General features: G+C 41.6%; 2 protein-coding genes across 2 annotated transcripts; one reads left to right on the top strand and one right to left on the bottom strand.

Moving 5' to 3' along the window:
• The first annotated feature begins 13,432 nt into the window (after positions 1–13,432).
• On the top strand, positions 13,433–14,570 carry LOC120770717 (period circadian protein homolog 1-like). Its single transcript, XM_040098296.1, has 4 exons — positions 13,433–13,507; positions 13,567–13,759; positions 13,826–14,005; positions 14,067–14,570. The coding sequence occupies exons 1-4, from the start codon at positions 13,479–13,481 to the stop codon at positions 14,568–14,570; spliced, it is 906 nt and encodes a 301-aa protein (XP_039954230.1). The 5' UTR covers positions 13,433–13,478.
• Positions 14,571–15,019: 449 nt separating this feature from the next.
• On the bottom strand, positions 15,020–16,108 carry LOC120770716 (putative nuclease HARBI1). The gene is made up of 4 exons (XM_040098295.1): positions 15,631–16,108; positions 15,428–15,575; positions 15,119–15,359; positions 15,020–15,039 (listed from the first exon to the last, which is right to left on the bottom strand). Exons 1-4 carry the CDS (start codon positions 16,041–16,043, stop codon positions 15,020–15,022), a joined length of 822 nt encoding a protein of 273 aa, XP_039954229.1. The 5' UTR covers positions 16,044–16,108.
• Between the last annotated feature and the right edge of the window lie 24 nt (positions 16,109–16,132).

The raw sequence follows: 16,132 nt of genomic DNA, 5'->3' as shown, positions 1-16,132 counted from the left end.
GGAGAATCGACACACACCACCTCTTCGTCGATTTCAAAGCTGCTTTCGACAGCACGAAAAGGAGCTGACTTTATGCCGCGATGTCTGAATTTGGTATCCCCGCAAAACTAATACGGCTGTGTAAACCGACGTTGAGCAACACGATAAGCTCCGTCAGGATCGGGAAGGACCTCTCCGAGCCGTTCGATACCAAACGAGGTTTCAGACAAAGCGAAGCAAAGCAAATGGGTCTGGCAGTGAACGAGGGCAAGACGAAATATCTCCTTCCATCAAACAAACAGTCGTCGTACTCACGACTTGGCTCTCACGTCATTATTGACAGTTATAACTTTGAAGTCGTAGATAATTTCGTCATCTTGGAACCAGCGTAAACACCACCAACAATGTCAGCCTAGAAATTCAACGCAGGATAACTATTGCCAACAGGTGCTACTTCGGACTGAGTAGGCAATTGAGAAGCAAAGTCCTCTCTTGTCGAACAAAAACCGAATTCTATAAGTCACTCATAATTCCCGTCCTGCTATATGGTGCAGAGGCCTGGACGATGACAGCATCTGATGAGTCGATGTTCCGAGTTTTCGAGAGAAAAGTTCTGCGAAAGATTTATGGTCTTTTGCGCATTGGCCATGACAAATATCGCATTCGATGGAACGATGAGCTGTACGAGATATACGACGACATTGACATAGTTCAGCGAATTAAAAGACAGCTACGCTGGCTAGGTCATGTTGTCCGGGTGGACGAAAATACTCCAGCTCTGAAAGTATTCGACGCAGTACCCGCCGGGGGAAGCAGAGGAAGAGGAAGACCTCCACTCCGTTGGAAGGACCTGGCTTCGCTTGGAATATACCATTGGCGCCACGTAGCGAAAAGAAGAAACGACTGGCGCGCTGTTATTAACTCGGATAAAATCGCATAAGCGGTCTCTACGCCAATAAAGAAGAAGAAGTATAATGACAGCTAAAACAGGGTGGCAATTATATTTTTAGGTGTCATTGCACGAAAATAAACATGAGTTTTAGTCTGACATATTTTACAGCCATTGTAAATAATTTTCTGCATGTGTTTGTTGTTGCGCCGTTGCACAAATTAGAAAATTCCGCAATTCGTGCACCGTGCAAGGGTTTTGCAAGAGCAAGAGAATACCCCTATACTATTAACATGTCACATACTAACTAATCACATGGAGTAAAGTCAGCCGGCTGTTCGAAAATCCTGATATTAGTTATATGGGGGTAAGTCAAGTTTTCGCTCAAATGTATACACTGTTATGAGTAAAACACTGTTATGAGTAAAACATTGCTTTAAAAAACCCTGTTCATTGTCAGAGAAGTACCATACCTGAATTTCAATTATATATCTTATACTATGTTCGGACCGACATTGAAAACAATTTGAAAACACATTTGCATGTTGTGGAATCTAAGTCGTTCGGACCGACAATGTGTGTTTTCGATGAGTTTTCACTGACAACTATCAATAGCGACATTCTCTTGCTCTTGCAAGATTGCACGATGACACAAAATGCAAAAATCCTATACCGAAATATGCAAGGCCAAGAAGCACCCATTGCAGAATCTAGTGATATATGACGGCACGAAAATAAACATAAGTTTTGGTCTGACATATTTTACAGCCATTGCAAATAATTTTCTGCGTGTGTTTGTTGTTGTGCCGTTGCATCAAGAGGAAAATTCTGGCATCTGTCGTCCATCGCGCAGCCCATGGGCAAGCCCGCTGCACATGACAAAGAAGAAAAACGGCGAGTGGAGGTATTGTGGGGATTTCAGGCGACTAAACGTCGTCACCGAGCCCTGCCACACTTGCACGATTTCACTCATTCCCTGCATGGTTGCAAAATTTTTTCCACACTTGATCTGCGTCGGGCCTACCACCAGATTCCTGTGGAGCCCAACGACAACGACTGCAATTACAACGCCATTCGGCATGTTTGAATTTCCGTTCATGTGCTTTGGTTTGAGGAATACCAGTCAAACGTTCCAAAGATTCATGGATCACATCTTCCATGAATACGACTTCGCCTGGCCATACCTCGATGATATTTTGATATCACCGAAGGATATGAATCAACATCGTCATCATCTACAGTTAGTATTTAAAAAGCTACGCGAGTACGGCCTTGTTATCAACCGTTCGAAATGCCCACTTGGTCAGCCGCAAGTTGAATTTTTAGGTTTCAAAATAAACAGCAGTGGAATTTCACTCCCAGAAGAACGAGTACGGGCAATTCAAAATTTCAACCTACCTTCGAGAGTATGTGATTTGCGACGCTTTCTCGGTATGGTAAACTTTTTTCGCAGATTCTTGCCTTGCGCCGCAGAAAGGCAAATGACATTATTCAACCTCATAAAAGGAAACAACAAAAACGACACATCACCAGTTGATTGGACAGTTGAAGCAGAGGAGGCATTTCAACAATGTAAAAACGACTTACGCAAAGCAACTTTACTCGCTTACCCAAAACACAGGGCGCAACTCAGTTTGACGGTTGAGGCATCTGGAGCTGCGGTAGGAGCTGTACTACAACAACTCGACAACGACCAGTGGCAGCCACTAGGTTTTTATTCCGAACGCCTTACTGAAACACAAACAAGATACAGCACTTACGATCGTGAACTTTTAGCGGCATACAAAGCAGTCAAATATTTTCAACATAGAGGCTAGAAGGAATAGAATTTTTCATCCTCACCGACCACAAGCCATTGCAGTACGTGTTCCAGCAAAAGCTTGAAAAGGCATCTCCGCGTCATAAAGCATTGTCATTCGGAATTTATCGCACAATTCACAACAGACATTCGGTACATCCCCGGAAGAGAAAACGTAGTAGCTGATGCAATGTCACGTATTGACGCCATTCATACTCCAAGAACTATCGACTTCGCAAAACTTGCGGAGAGTCAAAAGTCTGACCCAGAGCTCAAAAACTTACAAAACTCGTATACCAGCCTATCAATCAAACCTTTCACGATTCCAGGCACCGCTGTAGACATCTTCTGTGACGTAAGCACCAGCCAATTCCGACCGTACTTAACTCCTTCGTTTCGCAGAACAGCTTTCGACTCCATACATAACATGGCACACACCGGCGTCGCTAAAACAACTAAATTGATGGCAGAAAAATTTGTGTGGCCGAGTCTCCGAAAAGATTGCCGCTTATGGTCCAGGCAGTGCATCCCGTGACAAAGAGCTAAAGTGCAGCGCCACAACAGAGCACCGTTGTCGACATTCACGTTACCAGAGCAACGATTTGACCACATAAATATGGATATCGTCGGACCACTACCACCTTGCAAAGGTTATCGATACTGTTTGACAATAGTCGATCGTTATTCCCGATAGTTAGAGGCACTCCCGCTCGAAGACATGACGACGGAGACCATTGCTTTCAATTTCTACACGCACTGGATCGCAAGATTTGGAGTACCGAGTAGAGTAACAACGTACCAAGGCAGACAATTTGAATTTACACTATTCCGAGAACTTTCCAGACTTTTAGGCATCAAGCACCTACGTACCACTTACCATTAAAAGCAGCGATAAAAGGCTACATGACAGACAACTGGGTCAAAGTTTTCCCACTCATCCTTCTAGGTTTTCGTTCCTCATGGAGAGATGATTTAAAGGGGACACCCGCAGAGATGGTTTTTGGAAATACACTTCGATTACCTGGCCAGTTCTTTGCCGAAAAACATACGCACAATGCTAACGAAGGTGAATTCGTCGAAAATTTACGCATACGCATGCAGTCACCAACTACAAACAACTCAGCGCACGTACCATTCGTAGAAAAGAACTTATACTCAACACCATCAATCTTCGTGCGAAACGACTCAATTCGTCCACCTCTTCAACCACCATACGAGGGACCATTTCCCGTAGTCGACCGCGGCGACAAATTTTTCAAAGTCAAAATCCGAGGGAAGGACGTAAACCTTACCATCGACCGGTTAAAAGCAGCTTTCGTCGCCGAAGATTACCAAACCCCGTCGAATCAAACAGTTCAACACAAAGAGCACCAAACAAAATCTGGTCGTCGAGTACGCTTCCGTCTTCCCTATGGGGGGGGAGTGATGTGGCAACCCCAAATGCAACTCTGCAAAAAGCATAGATATGGCAACCCAAAAACTGGATAAGCTGTCAGCTTAACGAACCGGCATTTTTCCTTCTTCTTGGCGCATCATCCGGACAGCAAGCACGTTCCAGCAGTTTCACTCTCCATTTTCATTCTTCAACTTTGTATCAGTTTTTGTATTTTGGAAAATTGGTGAGGAGGTAGCTTAGAACCAGGGTAAGGACATAGGATACATCTTATCTCTTTATGTCAAAATTTAATACAACTCATAAATACAAAAATTATATATCAAATCATAAGCATTTGTTCAAAATGTATTGTAAGAATGTTTGTAAGAATCATTTGAATGTACGCGTACCATTTTTAACAGATTCTTCCTCAAAATTAATACAATTGCTAAGTATTTGGAATATTAGAAAATAACTGCAACCAAATACGCAGTGAAATAGATTATAACTGGCTCAGTAACCAATCTTTGACGTGCATCCCAAAAGACTGATGTCATAACCTTTCCAGCCGACTTTTTCGTCTTTCCACGCTTGAGAGCTGGTTCCTTATGTGGAGTCAACTAGAATGACTGTCGATTGGACTCCAGTGGGAATTGATGGAGCTATTCGCCTCTTTAGAGCATCATTGTCCTCACTGCTCATTCCGCCTGTCAAAAAGCCAAAAGGAACAGAAAACACATAGTAACAGTTACATTAATGCATAAGCTTTACATCGAACCTTTTAACATCTGGCGATGACCGCGAAAGCATCTTTTTTGCAAGGCACAAATAATTATTATTTAAAATTTTCCAGTGGCACGTACCAAATTTTCTACGTGTTTAAGTCTTAAAGTGTTCTCGAAGAATAAGACTTTTTACATCAACAAAACATAACTACTTGTATTTCGGCACCGAGCAATTTTAAAACATTTTATGAAATGCAAATGCCGTCTATAAAACAATTGCTTTCAACTTCATCAGCTCAATTGTACTTTTTGACTATTTTTGGAACTTTTTATCAAGTGCGTAAAATTGCACACATCGAAGATTATCGTTATAAAAATCAATTCTTTGGAACAAATTAAGTGAACAACATACACTGAGCGTCTAGGAACGTCAGCCGCCTCATTAAACTCAGTTAATGTAAGACTTAGTTTAAGAAAATAACATTATCTCAAGATTTATATGCATACCTTTATTTAACATTTAAATAATTTTATATAAAACCGGGGTTGTATACCCTATAATTAAAAAATATTCAAGCTGCGCTTCACCACCTACGGGGGACCCTCCAGCTTTTAACAAAAATATAGCTTTGCGATTCACTTGAAACGGGACCTTAAAGAGATTATTAACATACACAAAAAATGTATACAATTTCGCTTCAGATGTTTGTTGAAGCACTGAGTTCTACATTGTTCCCACGAAACTTCCGCTTTGCTTGTTAGTACTTGCGTTGTATTGCACAATACTATAATGACGAAAGCAGGCGTTATGTTGAACAAAATAGATGACTGATTCGGCTTTCGAAATACATTACTTACTTGCATTATTTTTTTATATATTTTTCCTTTTTGTTAAAAGAAATAAAACTGAAACTTGTATTTCATTGTTTTTTATTCTAAAACAAAAAAAAAATGTAACCAAATTTATTGAATTCATTAAATACTAATGAAAAAGCAATACAAATGTCAGATAAAATGAAGCAAGTGGCAGCAACCAAAACAGTCAAAAAACAACCATCGGCGAGTGAACAACGTAAAATAGCGAGTACGCAGTGTTTGAGAACGTTTTATAAAAAATGCATAAACTGTCATATTTTCATATATTTTAATAAAGTTCTATATTTTATATATGAATGATGGTACAGCTACTACAATAACAAAATTACGGCACTGGTACAGCCATCACGCAAGAGGTACAAACGGTACAAAACGCAGCTACCACTGACGCTATTTCAACGAACGACGACAGCACGGTGGCACCTAACAACAACGTTACAACACGCATTCAAAGCAACGGAATTATTTCTGCGAACAGGGATATTTCAACGAACGGGAATATGCGTCACGCGTCAGTAAAAGAAATTGCAAATACCCTGCCGTTATTTGATCCAACGAATGACGCAAGCATTACGGTAGAGCAATTTGACAGAGTCGATCGAGTAGTTGAAGCATATACTTAGATGGGACGAGAAATGTTTATTGTTGGCTATTTATAAACGACTAAGAGGAGCTGCACGTATGTTGGATGCATCACCCACATTACACACAACTTTGGAAAATTTTGCTAATGCGTTACGACACGAATTTGGTTCAGACCGAGACGAGGCGGTAATTCATTTCGTGATGGCCAATGCAACGAGGAAGCCAAAAGAAATCATAAAAGAATATTGTTTTCGAGTGGCGGCTCTAGGTATACGTTACAAACTGAGTGAGGCAGCCATTATACGCTATGCAAGAGCTGGACTAAAACATAGAGAACTCCAACAAAGCATTTCAGCAACAAGTATATCAACCAAGCAAGCGAGACAACAATAATATGCTGAGTCAACGAAACAAAATGATGAATTTAAAGCACAATTGAAAAGCTACAATTGCAACGCACCGCATTCGCATGGGGACAACAGCAAGAGTCAGCATTCAACGAACTCAAAACCGCATTATCATCGAAACCCAACATGGTCAACTACCGCATCGAAGCCGAACACGAACTACATACAGACGCAGGCTCTATCGGCATTGGAAGCGTTTTGTTGCAAGTCGAGAATGGACAACTGCATCCGATCTCATACTTTAGTCGCTCTACTACAGACAACGAAAAACGTTTCCATAGCTATGAACTCGAAGCATTAGCGATTGTGGAATCATTGGAAAGATTCAAATACTACGTATACGGAAAGAAGATTAAAGTTATCACCGATTGCAACGCTTTACGAACAACGATGGAGAAACGAGAGCTCATACCATGTATTGCGCGATGGTGGTTGAGAATCCAAGAATTCGACAATGAAATTCAACATCGTTCTCAAAACACTGTTCTCAAAATCTTCAATATAATTATCGACAAGGCAGATTGGTTGTTTAGTGTTCAGCTACAAGACGAGAAAATAAGAAACATCGTTAACGAAATACAGAACGAGGTGAAACCAGAATATCCCGTCTACGTTGTTGAACTGGGACGCTTATATCGAAAATACGACAACAGACTACTATGAGTTGTTTCGAAGCAGTTAAGGTTCCAAATACTCCACGATAAGGCAGGCCATATGGGCGTTGACAAAACATTAAAACGAATTCTCAATCTCATCTGGTTTCCTCGAATGCGCAATTACGTAGAGAGCTACATCAACTTATGTGTGGGTTGTGCTTTAAATAAAACCCCTGGCGGACGACGTGAGGGTCGATATCTCTACGACAACGTTAAACCAATACCATTTACGACAATACACATTGATCATTTGAGTCCGTTCCCAAAAAGTTCAAAACGTAACGGGCTTCTTAATTGGCGCTGACACCGCTTACGCGATTATAGCCGAGTTAACAACAGAGCGCCAGTCGTTTCTTCTTTTCGCTACGTGGCGCCAATTGGATATTCCAAGCGAAGCCTGGTCCTTCTCCACTTGGTCCTTCCAACGGACTGGAGGTCTTCCTCTTCCTCTGCTTCCCTCGGCGGGTACTGCGTCGAATACTTTCAGAGCTGGAGTGTTTTCACAGCCGCTGTCTTTTAATTCGCTGAACTATGTCAATGTCGTCGTATATCAGGCACAGCTCATCGTTCCGTCGAATGCGATATTCGCCGTGGCCAATGCGCAAAGGACCATAAATCTTTCGCAGAACCTTTCTCTCGAAAACTCGTAGCGTCGACTCATCGGTTGCTGTCATCGTCCAGGCCTCTGCACCATATAGCAGGACGGGAATTATGACTGACTTATAGAGTTTGGTTTTTGTTCGTCGAGAGAGGACTTTACTTTTCAATTGCCTACTCAGTCCGAAGTAGCACCTGTTGGCAAGAGCAATCCTGCGTTGGATTTCCAGGCTGACATTGTTGGTGGTATTTACGCTGGTTCCAAGATAGACGAAATTATCTACAACTTCAAAGTTATGACGGTCAACAGTGACGTGAGAGCCAAGTCGCGAGTGCGACGACTGTTTGTTTGATAGCAGGAGATTGTTCGTCTTGCCCTCGTTCACTGCCAGACCCATTTTCTGTGCTTCCTTGTCCAGCTTGGAGAAAGCAGAACTAACGGCGCGGGTGTTGAGGGCGATGATATCAATATCATCGGCATACGCCAGCAGTTGTACACTCTTATAGAAGATGGTACCTTCACTATTTTGTTCTGCAGCTCGAACTATTTTCTCCAGAAGCAGGTTGAAGAAGTCGCACGATAGGGAGTCGCCTTGTCTGAAACCTCGTTTGGTATCGAACGGCTCGGAGAGGTCCTTCCCGATCCTGACGGAGCTTTTTGTGTTGTTCAACGTCAGTTTACACAGCCGTATTAGTTTCGCGGGGATACCAAATGCAGACATCGCGGCATAAAGGCAGCTCCTTTTCGTGCTGTCGAAAGCAGCTTTGAAATCGACAAAAAGGTGGTGTGTGTCGATTCTCCTTTCACGGGTCTTTTCCAAGATTTGGCGCATGGTAAATATCTGGTCGGTTGTTGATTTGCCAGGTCTAAAGCCACACTGATAAGGTCCAATTAGTTTGTTGACGGTGGGCTTTAATCTTTCACACAATACGCTCAATAGAACCTTATATGCGATGTTGAGGAGGCTAATCCCACGGTAGTTGGCGCAGATTGTGGGGTCTCCTTTTTTATGGATTGGGCATAGCACACTTAAATTCCAATCGTTGGACATGCTTTCGTCCGACCATATTTTACAAAGAAGCTGATGCATGCTCCTTATCAGTTCTTCGCCGCCGTGTTTGAATAGCTCGGCCGGCAATCCGTCGGCCCCTGCCGCTTTGTTGTTCTTCAGGCAGGCAATTGCTATTCGAACTTATTCATGGTCGGGCAATGGAACGTCTGCTCCATCGTCATCGATTGGGGAATCGGGTTCTTCTTCTCCTGGTGTTGTGCGTTCACTGCCATTCAGCAGGGTGGAGAAGTGTTCCCTCCATAATTTAAGTATGCTCTGGGCATCGGTTACTAGATCACCTTCGGGGGTTCTACAAAAGTAAGCTCCCATCTTGAAACCTTCTGTAAGCCGCCGCATTTTTTCGTAGAATTTTCGAGCATTACCCCTGTCGGCCAACTTATCAAGCTCTTCATACTCACGCATTTCGGCCTCTTTCTTCTTCTGTCTGCAGATGCGTCTCGCTTCCCTCTTCAACTCTCGGTATCTATTCCATCCCGCACGTGTAGTGGTCTATCGTAACGTTGCGAGGTAGGCAGCCTGTTTTCTCTCCGCTGCGACACGGCACTCCTCGTCGTACCAGCTGTTCTTTTGCACTTTCCGAAAACCAATGGTTTCGGTTGCAGCTGTACGTAAGGAGTTTGAAATGCCGTCCCACAGTTCCCTTATACCGAGTTGTTGACGAGTGCTCTCAGAGAGCAGGAATGCAAACCGAGTAGAAAATCGTTCGGCTGTCTGTTGTGATTGCAGCTTCTCGATGTCGAACCTTCCTTATGTTTGTGGAGACTGCCAGGTAGCTTGATGTATCTTCTTGTGCTGGAATCTAGTACCACAGATAACCATATTTCGGGCCCCGGCAAAGGCAATCAGCCTCAACCCATTTGGGGATGTTTCGTCGTGGAGGCTGAATTTACCGACCGTAGTGCCAAATATACCTTCTTTGCCCACCCTGGCGTTAAAATGGCCAAGCACGATTTTGACATTGTGGCGGGGGCAGCTCTCATAAGCGCGCTCTCTTCCGTCGGGGGGTGGGCGCAAATCAGCGATATGTTGAAGAACCTCGCTTTGATGCGGATTGTGGCTAGACGTTTATTCACCGGAGTGAATGATAGTACTCGGCGACGAAGTCTCTCACCCACCACGAATCCAACACCAAACTTGCGCTCCTTTATATGGCCACTGTAGTAAATGTCACAAGGACCTACTCGTCTCCGCCCTTGTCCCGTCCATCGCATTTCTTGGACGGCGGTGATGTCAGCCTTTATTTTTGCGGGGACATGAACCAGCTGGGCAGCGGCACCTTCCCAATTAAGGGTCCGGACATTCCAGGTGCATGCCCTTATTTCATAGTCCTTATTTCGTTTGCCATGGTCGTCATTAAAGGGGGGGTTTCTCTTCCGAGGCTTGATGTTCCTTTTCATTGGGGGTGTTTTTTACGTGGCGGGTCCCAAACCCAGCGCACAACCCTATGCAGGGGATGTTTCGCCTTCTCACATTAGCTCGCCTTCGAACGGGTGTTCTTAGGCTACCCAGAGGATACTTGCTCAAAGACCGGAAGTTTTGAGCTGCTTGAGCCATGTGTAAAAGAATCGTTTCTGGCCACTCCCAAGTGAGTGGCGATCAGAGAACTTTTCTCACTTGCGTGTACTTCTACACACGACTCCATCTTCCAACGTAACGAGCATGTATTGGTAATTGTAGATTCATTTACCAAATTCACAATTCTACGAGCAGTCAAGAGTACCGCAACAAACCATGTAATCCCGGTATTGCTAGAGATCACGAGCTATCTGGGAATGCCTGAACGTATCATATCCGACCGAGGAACGGCCTTCACTCCAAAAGTGTTCCAAAAGTTTTGCAATGAAAACAACGTCAAACATATTCTCAACGCAGTGCGGACGCCACGCGCTAACGGACACGCTGAACGAGCTAACCGCGTCATCTTATCCATGCTATTACCTTTTGCTGATGACGAAAGACGATGAGACGGCAAATTACGTCAAATACAATGGAGCATTAATACCATCCCGAATAAAACCACAGGTTGTACACCATTCCGACTACTTTATGGGTACGTGCCACGAGACACCCTGCAGAATCAACTTATCCAGGCACTTCAAGACGATGATGGTGACCTGATAAACGTCTCCGACCTACAACAACTACGAATCGACACCGCTCAACGAATTAACGACGTAAGAGCACAAGCCAAGAAGCTATACGACGCAAGGCATAATCAACCGAAGACGTACAACGAAGGTGACTACAAACGAACTAATAAGCTCCGGTTCATCACGTAAATTAGAACCACGATTCAGAGGACCGTTCATCATCACCAAAGTCAAGCCAAATGATCGTTATGTAATTGAAGATTTACCTCATGCCGAACGAACACAACGTCAATAAAAAGCCGTATTTGCATCAGATCAACTTAAAACTTGGTGCATGTTACCACCGGATGATCCAGACGACAAAGATGAGAGCACCATGGGAGAGGGCACCACATTGGGTCAGGAAAGCCGACTGTAAGCGATGGCAACTCTGTTGCCCAACAAGTGTCAGAAAAAATGAAGCAACCAAAAGGGCACAGTCAAAAAGCAACCGTCAGCGAGTGAACAACGTAAAATAGCGAGTACGCAGTGTTTGAGAACGTTTAATAAAAAATGCATAAACTGTCATATTTTCATATATTCATTTATTTTAATAAAGTTCTATATTTTAATTGTTTGACTGTCAACTAAAACGAGTGTACGCGAGTACGATGTTCTTACACAGGTTATTATTATCCAACCTATTAGGAATTATTATTATTTATTTTTAGAAATTCCATTACGGCATTAGTTAGGACTTGGATGGCCTGCATCATCTCCCGATGTTCCTGCCGGCTCTCCTCTTCACCAGCAACATTCCTGTTGGTGATCTCAGCTATCTTGTTGCAGATAAGCTTGTTCCGAGCAGCTCATTATAGCTGTGAAGTTGAAGCATCCTTCAATGGAAAGAAAGTAATTAAAAATGCAAAAAACATATATATATTTTATTCATACACGATTTTCCAAGAATATTGATGAGCATGATGATGATGTTGATGGTTCAGTGGTTAACTGGCTTGCCAGTTGCAAACGGTTTGAATGTATTGAGCTGCCTAATGGCAGAGGACTAGCTGCAAATGATGCTCGTAATGTTGGGCACTCAACTGTCAAAAGTACATGTGCCATCAAAATAAAGCTTTGAAATTTCGATTTGCTGTCAAATTAAAGTTAGTTAATTAAATTATTTTCCATTGAATATATAAATATATGAGAAAACTTACATTGGAGACGAATACAGTTTTAACGAATTAAGAATTTGATTAAAATATCAGCTGCACATCATTTTGTTCAACACAGGTGTGGGCGGAAAAGCTCTTCGTACTGAAGCTTTGGATTTAATCAAAATTGTCACAGAATATCAAAAACTTTCTTTCTTGATAAAAATTTCAAAATATTAACTATATTTTAGTAATTTGTCAAGTATACAGAATGGGGGTGTTAATATTTCGGTGTGTTTTATTTTCTAGTTTGCTGGAAATCTTTGAAAATACATTTTCTGATTTTTGAAAATGTATCAACTTTGACCTTGAAATCGATTTTGTCTGGGTCTTATAAGAACAGTATATTGTTTCACACTTCCTCTATGATAAAATAAAAATAAAATCAATAGGTGTATTATCTTGCTCTTGCAAAACCCTTGCATGGTGCACGAGTTGCAGATTTTTCGACATAATGCAATGGCACAACAACAAACACACGCAGAAAATTATTTGCAATAGGTGTAAAATATGTCAGACCAAAACCTATGTTTACTTGCGTGCAATGGCACGTAAAAATATAATTTCAACCCTGTTTCAGCTGTCATTTTACATGAAGATATATTTCGCTGTTAAATTGTTGAGGAAGGTAAGTTTTAAATAGATTTTATAATTTCTATTTAAATTATAAAGATTTGTTATAGTTTCTTTCTTAAGAATGAATGCAGAAGGTGCGCCAATTCATAATAGCCATTCACAATAGTCTTTACAATAAATTGACCGAATCAGCCGTTCATATATCGCAATATTAACGGGTGCTCTCGCGCCCTTGTATATTTCGGTATAGGATTTTTACAATCTGCAATCTTGCAAGAGCAAGAGAATCCCCCTAATGTCTTCAACGACTTCCAATATTTGATTCTTGGCGTGAACACTGTTGAGTGAATATTTAAACACACATCGGACAGAAATGAGTTAAACAAATTTACCGTGCGATTCTGTACTGTGATACAGTCTCAAGTCTCTAAATTTGAGATCCTAAGTTACAGCCCTATTCTGAAAAAACCTCTCAACTGAGTTGAGAGGAAACATTTGAGAGATTTCTTGTGAGGCATATGTTGTGAGGCTATTCTTGCTCAAACCTCATAAGAAAAAAGCTTTAAAAAGTCACCACGTGAGGTAAAAAGCTTTTTGCTGTCAAACAGCTGTTTTAATAAAAATAACAGCCCTATTCTGAAAAAACCAAAACAAAAATGGACACACAAATGAATAATCAGCATATGTAAGTAATTTTCCAAATTTTAAAATATATATATATACAATAATTTCCTATATTCCTAGGCGTGCAAAAACGGAGCGGACAACTCAGGAGCAGCTGCAACATTACGTAATGTTTTGCAAGCAGCATCCTGAGTTGCAACGGGCGAAACTAACTCCGACCAACCCTCAAGGGCTGCAAATACTTTGGTCGGAGTTAGCAGATAATTTAAATGCGTTAAGAGGCCCAACTCGGTCGGCAGCCAAGTGTAAGGAGGTAAGATAATAAATGCTTGTGTTTGTGTCACATTACTAAAATACACACATATGTATATTTCCATAGTCATTAATGCATTGGAAACACCAGTTGCGATCGCGAGCGCGCAAACTTAAGACCCATGCGCAAGCGACTGGTGGAGGCCCTCCGATAAGTGGAATGACTCCATTCGAGGAGCAAGCCATAACCACATTTGGGGCAGCAGCGGTGGATGGATTGCCGGGTGTTGCGACTTTGGGTCATCAGGTAATTTACTATATATTTTTTTATTACATGAGGCAATAATTGGTCCGTTTTATACTTACAGGTTTTGCCGTTGTATATAAATACACAAGCTCCAGCTTCCTCGCCAACACCAACATCGCCTGCTCCAGCACCCTCACTAGCAGTCGCATCGCCTGCTCCAGCGCCAACACCAACAGTCGCATCGCCTGTTCCAGCATCTTCACTAGCAGTCACATTGCCTGCTCCAGCTTTTCCTGCTTTATCAGTAAATTTTTCTTCCTCGCCTTCACCTCATTTTTCTTCTTCACCATCACCTCCATCTTCTTCCTTATCTCCTCCCATATTATCTTCTCCCATGCCATCGTCTTCTTATATCCCTCCCGAAAAATTGACTGCAGCGAAGATGCTTGGAACAGTGCTAAAAAAAATGGAGGACAGAGAAAAGCGAGAGGAGGAGGCCATTGCTCTACAAAGAAAAATTGTAGAGCAAAATGTGCAGATGGCAGAGGTGCTGGCTCAAATGACACAGGCACTGACCTCGCTGTCTGAGGTTATGGCCAAGTTGTCCCAAAAATTGGATAAATAATAATAAAAATGTAAAAAATGAAATAAAAATGTAAAAAATGAAATAAGAATGTAAAAAATGAAATAAGAATGTAAAAAATGAAATAAGAATGTAAAAAATAAAAAAAATTAAATAAAATAAAATGAATTATTTAAACATATGTAGATGTCTTTTTATTCATTCTTAGAGGAAGTAAAATGTACAGAGACAGACAGTAACTTACATATATGTATATATATTTATATATATATGTATTTATAGTACATAACGCCACTGGAAATATATACATACATATGTATATTATAAAGAAATAATGTAACGTTCTCTTACTCTAGCACCCTCCCTAAAATTGGGGTTTTCGAAAACAGTTTCGGTGTCTTGTGATTCTTCTAAAACTTCTTCAAAGCCAAGGTCTGCAGCCACACCATGCTTCAGTAAAATGTTGTGAAGAATTGTACACGCGTAAATAATCAAAGACGCTTTTTCAGGGCTGTAATGAAGAATGCGGTGTTTTGAGAGGCACCGGAATCGTGACTTCAAAACACCAAAGGCTCTCTCAATGGTATTACGTGCTTTGGCGTGCAACTTATTGTAACGCACTTCCCTTGCGTTTGAAGGTTCAGCGACTGGCGTTAACAGCCATGGCTCCAATGGATATCCTTGGTCGCCTAACAACCACGAATCACTTTGCGTGCTATAGGTATTTGTGAGGTGCATACGTGTTGGGGATGTGGTCCAAATACCAGAATCATGGCAAGACCCGGGATATCTCGCGTTGACAGCGGTGAACCGAAGTCGATGATCACAAACCTGCCAAAAATGCAAATATATACATATGTATTAATAAAATAGTTTGTATAATATATAACATTACGTACTGCTTCTACATTAAGGCTGTAAAATCCTTTCCGGTTCATAAAAAGTGAGAGAGGAGTAGTGGCGTCTGTGCTTGAGGGTGAAACAATCCCAATATGGGTACAATCGATTGCGCCGATTGTGCCCTTGATCCCAAATTTCGTGTAAAATCTTTAAGAAAAAATTTATTTATTTATTTATATTTATTTTTATTTATTTATCTTACCCCTTCTTTGCATCTGACACATCCTGCGCGCTTGAAGGGAAATAAATTTCACTTCCCTTAACATCCACAATCAGTTTTGAAATAAAGTGCAGAGCTCTTGACACTGAGGATTGGCTCATAGAGAGCATATAACTATTACCAACGCATTTTTGATAAGAGCCATGCCCGTAAAAATATAAACTCGTCAGGAAACGCAGATCAAAAGGAATATTTGACTTCTGCACGTCATGCGGCACCAATTCACTTATCAGCAATTTACATAGCGATTTTGGGAATCGAAATGTGTTAATAAATGCAGTGTCTTGCATAGTAAAGGGATCGCTTTTGTCTCGCAAACCCTTTAAAATTTTTCTCCTACCTCCCGATTCCTCCTCCTCAACAATTGCCGCATATACAAATAATAGTTCCTCCATGCTAATAACACTCAATTCTCAATATTTTAAAAAATGTCAAATATGCAAAACAAAACAAACACAGATGTTTTGTATTATGATGGCTGCTT

The sequence above is a fragment of the Bactrocera tryoni genome, chromosome 3 (assembly GCF_016617805.1).
Source record: "Bactrocera tryoni isolate S06 chromosome 3, CSIRO_BtryS06_freeze2, whole genome shotgun sequence".
NCBI classification, from domain to species: domain Eukaryota; kingdom Metazoa; phylum Arthropoda; class Insecta; order Diptera; family Tephritidae; genus Bactrocera; species Bactrocera tryoni.
Note: the sequence above shows the minus strand (reverse complement) of the source record. Positions and strands in the feature narration are given on the sequence as shown.